The sequence below is a fragment of the Carlito syrichta genome, unplaced genomic scaffold, assembly GCF_000164805.1.
Source record: "Carlito syrichta isolate Samal-C Ts95f unplaced genomic scaffold, Tarsius_syrichta-2.0.1 Scaffold308158, whole genome shotgun sequence".
In the NCBI taxonomy this organism is placed as follows: domain Eukaryota; kingdom Metazoa; phylum Chordata; class Mammalia; order Primates; family Tarsiidae; genus Carlito; species Carlito syrichta.
In genome coordinates, this window is record NW_007252254.1 from 149,979 (window position 1) to 159,442 (window position 9,464).

Genomic DNA, 9,464 nt, shown 5'->3' on the forward strand with positions numbered 1-9,464 from the left:
ACTTACTGCTTTCCTATATTACCCTTTTAATGTTTATATGGCCCCTTTTTCATTCCTAGCACTGATAATACCTGAGGTGAACAGCTTTTAATGTTTGTTTAGTATCCTGTTTTAAAGATGTGAGATCTTATTTCATCTATTCATTCATTCCTTTTTTTTTTTTTTGAGACAGCATCTCAGTCTTTCTCCTTAGGCCGAAGTACAGGGGGCATGATCTTGGCGCACTACAGCCTTGAATTCCTAGGCCCAAGTGATCCTCCCACCTCAGCTTCCTAAGTAGCTAAAACAACAGGCATATACCACCATGTCCAGCTATTTTTTTCTTTTTTTATGTTTGTAGAGAAGGGGTCTCATTGTGTTATATAGGCAGCTTTTGAACTCCTGGCCTTAGTGATGCTCCCTCTAAGGCATCCCAGAGTGGGGGGATTACAGGCATAAGCTACCACACCCAACCCATTTATTCATTAATTCTTAATAAATGATTTTTAATACTTCCTAATAGGGACCTAGACTGAGCAGTTTAACTATATTGATCTATGGATACTTTACTAGCTTGCAAGGGCTGCCATAACAAAATACTACAGCTTGGGTGACTTAGACAATAGAAATTTACTTTCTGACAGTTTTAAAGGCTGGACATCCAAGATCAAGGTGTTGGCAGGTATGGTTTCTTCCAAGGCCTCTCTCCTTGCTTGCAGATGACTGTCTTCTCCCTGTTTTCTCACATGGTTTTTCCTTTGTGCATGTGCATCCCTGCCATCACTTTGTCCAAATGACCTCTTCTTGTGAGAACACCGATCAGATTGGCTTAGGGCCTACCCTAAAATGGAAAACAGCCTAATTTTAACTTAATCACCTCTTTAAAGGCCCTGTCTCCAAATATAATCACATTCTGAAGTATTATGGATTAAGGAGTCAACATGTGAATTTTGGGGAGATACCATTCAGCCCACAAAAGTTACTTGTAACAGTTACTTACTTCCTTTTAGAACTTATTTCTACTTCAGAATATTCATACAGGACATTAATAATCTTTTTTTGAACATAAATATTTCTTCTAAAAATTCCATTTACTGGCAGGAATTTACCAAATCTCAGGCTATTTTTTGGTTAGTATTCTTCAAATGGTTCACTTGTGGCACATGTAAAGTGGCAAAAAAATCCAAGTTTTCTAAATGGAGGCTTAATCTACATTTTTTAAAACAAATTTTATAATAAAATAATTATGATTAATTCACATATATGTTTGCTGTACTAAGCATGTTTGATCTTGTTTGTCTTCTTGAATTTGTGTGGCAATTATTCCTCATCAAATTTTCCTAAGTGACTTTGTGTTTCTTTCATAAGGAGGAGAATAATCTAATTCCTGTTGATCTGCTGGGTCAGAAACTCTTGAAAAAGATAGGACTATCTTGGAACAAAAAGTACAGAAAACAGCATGGACCACTGCGAAAGGTAATACATAGCATCATTACAGGAAATTCTAGTCCCAGGAAATGTTACTGTGATTCCAGAAACATGAATTCCTTTGCAGAAAGGTGTTTAACATAGGTGAAAATAACATTAGTATTTTTATTTAATGGTTATAATTCAGCCAAGTTACTTATACATATTACTTATTAAGTTATTTATCATAGAATCACGAAGTAAGCAAAATGGGAGAGCAGCTACTAATCACAGCAGCAAAAAAAGTCACAAAATTCATACCCTAAAGTTTATCATTTTACTTAAAGAAATGTCTTCAGGTATTCACCCAAATTTCACTTGATCTTTCTTTTACACTAAATTCTAGTTTATTTGGTGATCTAGTTTCCTAGTATACTTGGTGCCCTGGTTTTCTAGGCTGCAAGATTAGTTGCAAAACTGATACTGCCAGAAATAAGAGATAACAACTTGACTGAAAACAAACAAGCAGAACAGTAGAACATTTAAGAAACATTTTGGAGCTGTTTCATGTAGGATCTAAAACACATCAGTGTGTTTAAGTGTATATTTAATTAGATTAGACCACCAAAAAATAAGTTTTCTGTTACTTCTTACATTATGTTTGAAAATTGTGTTTTTTAGAGAATTTTTATATCTGAGTGTCAAATTTATTGGCATAAAGTTATTCAAAATATCTCATATTATCTATTTAGTGTCTGTCAGACCTGAAGCTATGTTCCCGTTTTCATTTCTGATGCTAATACTTTGTGTTTTCTCGCTTTTTTTCCATCAGTTCTTGCTAGGAGGTTATAAAATTTATTTTCAAAAGCTTTTTAAAAATACTTTTGTCTAAAGATGTAATTCTGTTCATTTATCTACAGCTTATCTGTTTTCTGTCATTGATTTCTCTTCTTACATTTATTTCCTTCCTTCTACTTGCTAGGATTTAATTTGGTCATCTTGGGTTGTTATCTCAGTTGTTTTTACACCTTTCTTTTAATATATGCTTTTAAAGCTATAAATTTCTTTCTAAACACTATTTGAGCTGTAACTGTATTCAACATACTTTTATTATTGTTTCATTCAAAGTATTTTGTAATTTCCCTTGTGATTCTTTCTTTGGCCCATGAGTTCTTTGGAAGTATGCTGCTTAATTTCCAATTATTGGGTGATTTCTAGTTGTATCTATCTTTTTTGTTGTGTCAATAAATTAACTTCTAATTAAACCATTGTACTTGGAGAACATACTCCACATGATTTCATTTCTTTTGAATTTATGGAGACTTGTTTCATGGCTTAGAATAATGTCTATTTTGCTGAATGTTCTGTGTTCAATGGAGAAGTTGTTTTCTGAGATTGGATGTTAGGTGTAACATTTCTTGATGTCAACTAGATCAGACTAGTTAAGAGTGTTCTTTATTCTCTATCGTTACTAAATTTTTTTTGGTCTTTTTTTTATCAATTACTGAGAGGAGTTTTTAAATCTCCCAACTATTTTTATTTCTTTTTTGAGTTGGAGTCTTACTCTGTTGCCCGGACTGAAGTGCAGTGGCATGCTCATGGCCACCGCAGCCTTGACCTGCTGGACTCAGGTGATCCTTCTACCTCAGCCTTCCAAGTAGCTGGAACCACAAGTATATGCCTCCTCGCCCGGCTGATATTTTGATTTATTGTAGAAATGAAGTCTCGCCAAGTTGTCCAGGCTGGTCTTGAATCCCTGGGCTCAGAAAATCCTCTCGCCTCCACCTCCCAAAATGCTGGTATTACAGGTGTGAGCCACCATGCCTGGGCAAAATCTCTCAACTATAATTGTGAATTTGTCCTTTCCCTTTTTTAGCTTTGACAATTTTGCTTCATGTATCTTGAAGCTATATTAATAGGTACATACATTTAGGATTGAAATGTCCTTCTTTATCTCTGCTAACATTCTTTGCCTTGAAATCTACCTTGTATAGTATTAATGTACCTATGCAAGCATTCTTTTTTAAAAAATTTTTTTTTACTTTAAAGATGTGGGTTACAATTCAGGATTAGGTATGCAAATGTTCATTATACAGATACTCTCGTTGAAGAGGTGTGCCTCCCCCCCACCTAGCAGTTTCCCACTACTACCAACCCTACCCCCCGACCCACCCCAGCAGTTTCCCACTACTGCCAATCCCTTTCAAATAGTATTATGATAATTGTTCAAAGTCCACATATGAGTGAGAATATGTGGTACTAATTTTTCTGTTAGATCACTGGATATGATAGACTCTAAATCCATCCAAGTTGCTGCTTATTTATGGCTGCATAATACCCATTGTGTATATGTACCACATTTTTTTTATCCAGTCCAGTTTTGATGGGTAGCACAGTTGGTTTCATGTTTTTGCTAATACGAGATTTCTTTTACAAGAATGCCACAGTATGTAGTTAGTTCTTGTTTATTTTAGAAAATTATGGTTTTTAACAAGTTTGTTTTTTTATCTGAGGTGTCAGATTTGCTGGCATAAAGTGGTATAAAATATCCTTTTAATGTCTGTAGAATCTGGATTTACGTATCATTTTTCCTCTCTAATATTGATAATTTGTATTTTTTAGCTTTCTTTTTCATTGGTCTTGCTAGGGGTTTATCAAATTTATTAAACTTTTCAAGAAAACAACTTTGCCTTTGTTAATTTTCTTTATTGTTCATCTGTTTTTTGATCAGGTGACAGAGAGTTTGACAATTTCTTTTTATTAGAATGTTTACTTTATTTGTATTAATGTAATAATTGATGTGTTTGGGTTTGAATCTTCTGTTTTGCTATTTGTTTTCTGTTTCTCTTCTATTCTTTGTTATTTTGTTCTTCCTTTTCTTCCTTCTTTTGTATTAATTAATTTTTGGTGTTTCATTTTTATCTCTTCTGTTGGATTTTTAGATTTATCTATTCATTTGCTTTCATCATTATACATAAGTTAATATTACAAATTGTAAATTAATATGACACCACTTTATTTACAACATAAAACGAGTTCTGTTTTTTCATTCCCATCCTTTCTACTATTATCTTCTTATGTTTTATAGTAACATATGGTATAAATTCACTATACATTATTGCAAATTTTCCTCCAAAATATTTACCATCTAGCTCTCTAATTTATCCTCTTCTAATTTGTAAGACCTTGAACTCCATGCTTTTTCTGCTTGGCAGGAGGCAGCTCTGTTCTGCTGTTGAACTTCCTAGCTGATGCTTTTACTGGGTTCCATGGGGTCTTGGGCTGTCCACCTACGATTTAGGAGTTAGCCAAGGATTTAGGGGAACCTAACACAGACTTGGGGCTCCTTTATGGGATTTTCTCTTTCTCATTCTTGCCTCTCTCTAGTAGTCTAAAAGTCTGTCTCCTCAGCCTTTTACTTGAAGTCTGTTCCACCATGTGCTGCTACAAACTAGGAAGAGTCTCAGTTTGCTTCTCTTCTTCAAAGTATTATGTCCTTTCCACTTTATGCCTGCCTACCTTTGGTTGCTTTCCCAACAGTTGTTTTCATTGTTTTGTCTAGTGTTTATCATTTTTATCAATAGGGTTAGTCCAATAAAAGCTCTCTACCATTATTGAAACTAGACTGCACTGAAGTTTGAAGCTTAAAAGAGTTAATTCTCGACTATTTAACAAAGAAAAACTTGGCTATACAGAAAGTTTATTACTTAAAAAATATGAAAAGAAAGCTTTCAAACTGTCAATGCTTTTTTATATCTAAAAAAAAAGTAGCTACGAAACTATTTTACCCTCTGTTCTCATACCCAGTGTTAGCAATATTGCCTTTAGGTTATATGCCCTATGCTCTTCTGTTTGTGATAAAATCATACTTTTGATTAGAGAGTTGACATTACCACAAGTTTCTTTCCAAGAGAAAAATGAGAAAATCACCTTTCCATGGTGATTGATGAGGTAAGCATGTATTACATTGCGCTCCCAAGTGATTTTCTATAGAGGATAATTTTTTTCCTGAGAGAAAAAGAAGAGCTGCAAGGCCATATAGAGATTAAGGAGTGAGAGAATAGAAGAGCAGGGGATGGAGAAAGAGATTTTTTTTCCCCCTCCTAATTTTTGAGCAAGAACTTGAGAAACAGTCTCTGGGATTGTGACTTAAGCCTTTTTATACTTTAATTTTCTGATCTTGCCTACCAGCTTCCAGATCAGACAATATGCAACTTAATTAATGTTAAAAGACAACTTATGCTTATAATTACTACTTTATACCAACAGAGTCTGCTCTGGGTCGCTAGTTTTCAAATTCTTTTGTAGCGATACACTGTGTGATTGCCTTTGTTTTGTGTTTTGCTTAGATTTTAAATATTTCAAAAGTGTTTGTTCTGCCTAATATACTTTAGTTAAATGCTTTTTAAAACAGTGTTAGTGAGGTATAATTAAAATGCTGTTAGATTGTTGCATGGCTGTTTCTTCCCTTGATACAGCTATCAGACTGTTTAGCAGAGCACTCTGGTTTTATTGAATGTTTTTTTATACCTAAGTGAATTTTTTCCCTCTAGTTGGCCAGGGGAAAAATAAAGCTTAATTAAAAGATCTAATCACAGAAAAGAAGAAAACATATTTTTATCATGTCTAATTTTCTTTAAATGTATTAACTTAGTGCTTGATTTTTTGTTTCTGTATAGTTCTTACAGCTCCATTCTCAGATATTTCTGCTCAGCTCAGATGAAAGTACAGTTAGTCTATTGAAGAACCATTCTCTCCAGGCTGAATTTGATTTTCAAAGGAATGATCAACAAATTTTCAAGATGCTTACTTCAGAATCCCCAGGATTAAACAATAGCACCTCCTGTCCTCACTGGTTTGATATAAATGATTCCAAAGTCCAACCAATCAGGGAAAAGGATATTGAACAGCAATTTCAGGGTAAAGAAAGTGCCTACATGTTGTTTTATCGGAAATCCAAGTTGCAGAGACCTCCTGAAGGTATGAAAAAAAAGATTTCTCTTTGTTTAAGTTAATGGCTTTAAAAGATAAATATCAAATGCTGTTTAAGTTATTACCCTTTAAAAAGAAGATTTACTAGCTGGCCCGGTGGCTCACGCCTGTAATCCCAGCACTTTGGGAGGCAGAGGCTAGAGAATTGCCTGAGCTCATGGGTTTGAGACAACCTGGGCAACATGACGAGACCTTGTATCTACATTAAATCAAAAAATTAGCCAGGTGTGGTGGCACATGCCTGTAGTTCCAGCTACTTGGAAGACTGAGGTGAAAGGATCACCTGAGCCCAGCAGGTCAAGGCTGTGGTGGCCATAAGTGTGCTACTGCATTCCAGCCTGGGCAACAGAGTGAGATTCCGACTCAAAAAAAAAAAAAAAAGAAGAAAGAAAGTTTACTCTTGGGCCGTTTTAAAATATTTTAAGCTAACAGTAAAAACTATATTATGCCAAATGAAATCTAATAACTTGTCATTTTATAAAGATTATATATTCTTTTAATTTCCTCCCCTATAATAATATGAGATCATAGTTAGATTTTCAAATTTGAATCATCTTGGATCGCCTAATCCCTTCTTATTGTGTTGGTGTAATTGAGTGCAATTGCCCTGTGCTGGGGCTTGGGTCTTTCATTCAGTCATATGTTGCCTTTGAGTTATAAATGGCTTGGTCTCATTTTCATATCTTCTCCTTTATTTTTTTGTGTATTTTCTCTTTTTCCTTATGGTAATATGTTCTCTGAACAATTGAATTATCTTTGTTGAACTTTCTAAGAGAGCTCATCCCAAGCAAGTTAAGCCATTGAGACCCACCATAATAAAGAGTATTTTTTAATTGAAGCTGTTAAATAAGTCAGTAAAGACTTTGAGCACTTCCCAAAGTTCACTCAAAAGTTAAAAACCCTAATTAGGAAAGCTTTATAGGTTGTGCCATATCTATGATTAGAGATGAGGAGAATGTTCTTAAAGAATGAGAACAGTGATTATTTTTATAAAGAATAAAAATAAAGTAGTTGCTAATTTGCATGTGAATCAAAGGAAGTTAACTTTCTAGATCTGAAACAGTTACGTAACTATGCTGTTAATAAAAAAGACTCTGTATTTCTCTGGGAGGAAAAAATAAGAGATGGTAATGGTTCTGATAAAAATATTATGTACCAGAATTCACAGTTATAGGAATATATATTAACAGCAAAAGAATGTCTTCAGGTGGAGTATTAGTCTTTTTCACCAAATTGAATTTTAATATGAGCATAATTGGAATATATACTCAATGACAATTTTCTGATTAGCTTAGGAATTGAATAAAGCCAAAATCTTCATGGACTTTTTTGGGCATGAAGGAATAGCACTTTACAAAATGATTCTTAAAATCACCTAGAAAGATAAAGTAATAAAAATTGAAGAAGGAACTACTGAGGGAAAATTTATTGTGTCAGTAAAAATGTATTTATAAGTTGTAGCAATGAAGATTCTGTAGTCATAATGCAAGAATGTAGACAGATCATGAAACAGAGTGGTAAGCACGGGAATTGATTTAAGCATATGTGAGGTTTTGATCCATGGTAAGATAGCTTTTCAGATAAATGGGGGAAAAGTGAATTACTCAACAAATACAACTGGGACATCAGTTAGGTGCTAGGGAAATATAACTAAAGCATTTTTCTCTATTATACCAGTCACTTAAATGAAATTATTGCTTATTTAATGTTTATGTTAAAAAAGGAACCCTAAAATGTGTAAAATATTTATATGATTTTAACATAAAGAAAACCTTAAGCTTAAAAGCAAAGAAAAAAATGAAGGAAAAGTGATATAAATCTTACACAGAATTAGAAGACAAATGACAAACTAGTGAAAAACAGTAAAATACATGACAAATTAATTTCCCCTATCTGGAGAGTACTCTTACATATATTCCTTTGTATTCAGTAGTAAATTGGAAAAAGGATATAAGTAAGTACTTTACAAAAGAAGTCCTGTTTCTTCAAAAAAATTTTCAACTTAATCCATCATCAAACAACATGAATAGTAATGAGATGAACATCAGTGAAATGCCACTGTTTTCCTCTCAAGTCAAATACTATTTCTGTGACTTAAGAGCTGACATTTAACAGCTGGTAAATATATACACTAATAAGGCCAATTTAGGTGTATGTATTTTAAAGCCTTAAAACTATCACACCGTTTAAATCAGTAATTCTACTTCCACACATTTGTCTTGAAATAATCAGAGCTATGTGAATAATTATGTTCAAAAATGTTTGTTGCCTCCACTATTTTATAATAGTGACTAATTGGAAATCACCTTAATGTCTAACAGAAAAAGATTAGTTAGATTAATTATGCTTCTTATAGAATGGACAGCTATGCAATAATTTATTTAAGGTTTTGGAAGAATACAATATATGAAATGAAGAAGTAAGTTAAAGATTTGTTGAGTACAGCCCCAGTTGTTTTAAGTGTGTGTGTGTGTGTGTGTGTGTGTGTGTGTGTGTGTGTCTGTCTGTCTGTCTTTGGTGTGAAATTTATGGCTCATATTTATTTCTTTTGCACTTTTAAAAATAATTTTCAGAATTTTTACAATAACCAGTTATTACATTTGAAATCAGAATGAAAATGTAGGGTTTTTTTGAGGGCTCAGTATCTCACAACTAACCACAGCCTCAACTTCCTGGGTTCAGTTGATCCTCCCACTATAGGCACACACTGCCATGCCCACATAATTTTTTTTTTTTTTTTTTTTGTAGACAAAGTCTCACTGTGTTGCCCAGGCTGGTCTCAAACTCTTGGGCTCAAGCAATACTCTTGCCTCAGCCTCCCAAAGAGTTGGGATTACAGTTATGAGCCACTATGCCCAGAAGGTGGTTCTCTTTAAAGTATACTTTAAAGAGTTGAAGGAATGCAATTCTTCTGGCTTAGCTAAAGAACTATTTACCTTTTATTTGTTCTAACTTTTTCATTTTTCTTTTTTTTTTTTTTGAGTTGGAGTCTCACTCTGTTGCCCAGACTGGAGTGCAGTGGCCGCTCCCGGCCACCACAGTCTTGACCTGCTGGGCTCCGGCGATCCTTTCGCCTCAGCCTTCCA

The 9,464-nt window shown here is 34.0% G+C and overlaps 1 protein-coding gene across 1 annotated transcript in view; it reads left to right on the forward strand.

The window, feature by feature from the left end:
• The window catches only part of USP40 (ubiquitin specific peptidase 40), an 80,925-nt gene that overhangs the window by 24,151 nt on the left and 47,310 nt on the right, over positions 1–9,464 (forward strand). Inside the window, exons 10-11 of the mRNA XM_008065104.2 lie at positions 1,351–1,455; positions 6,066–6,366. Coding sequence (XP_008063295.1) covers positions 1,351–1,455; positions 6,066–6,366 — 406 coding nt within the window. The remainder of the gene's footprint in view (positions 1–1,350; positions 1,456–6,065; positions 6,367–9,464) is intronic.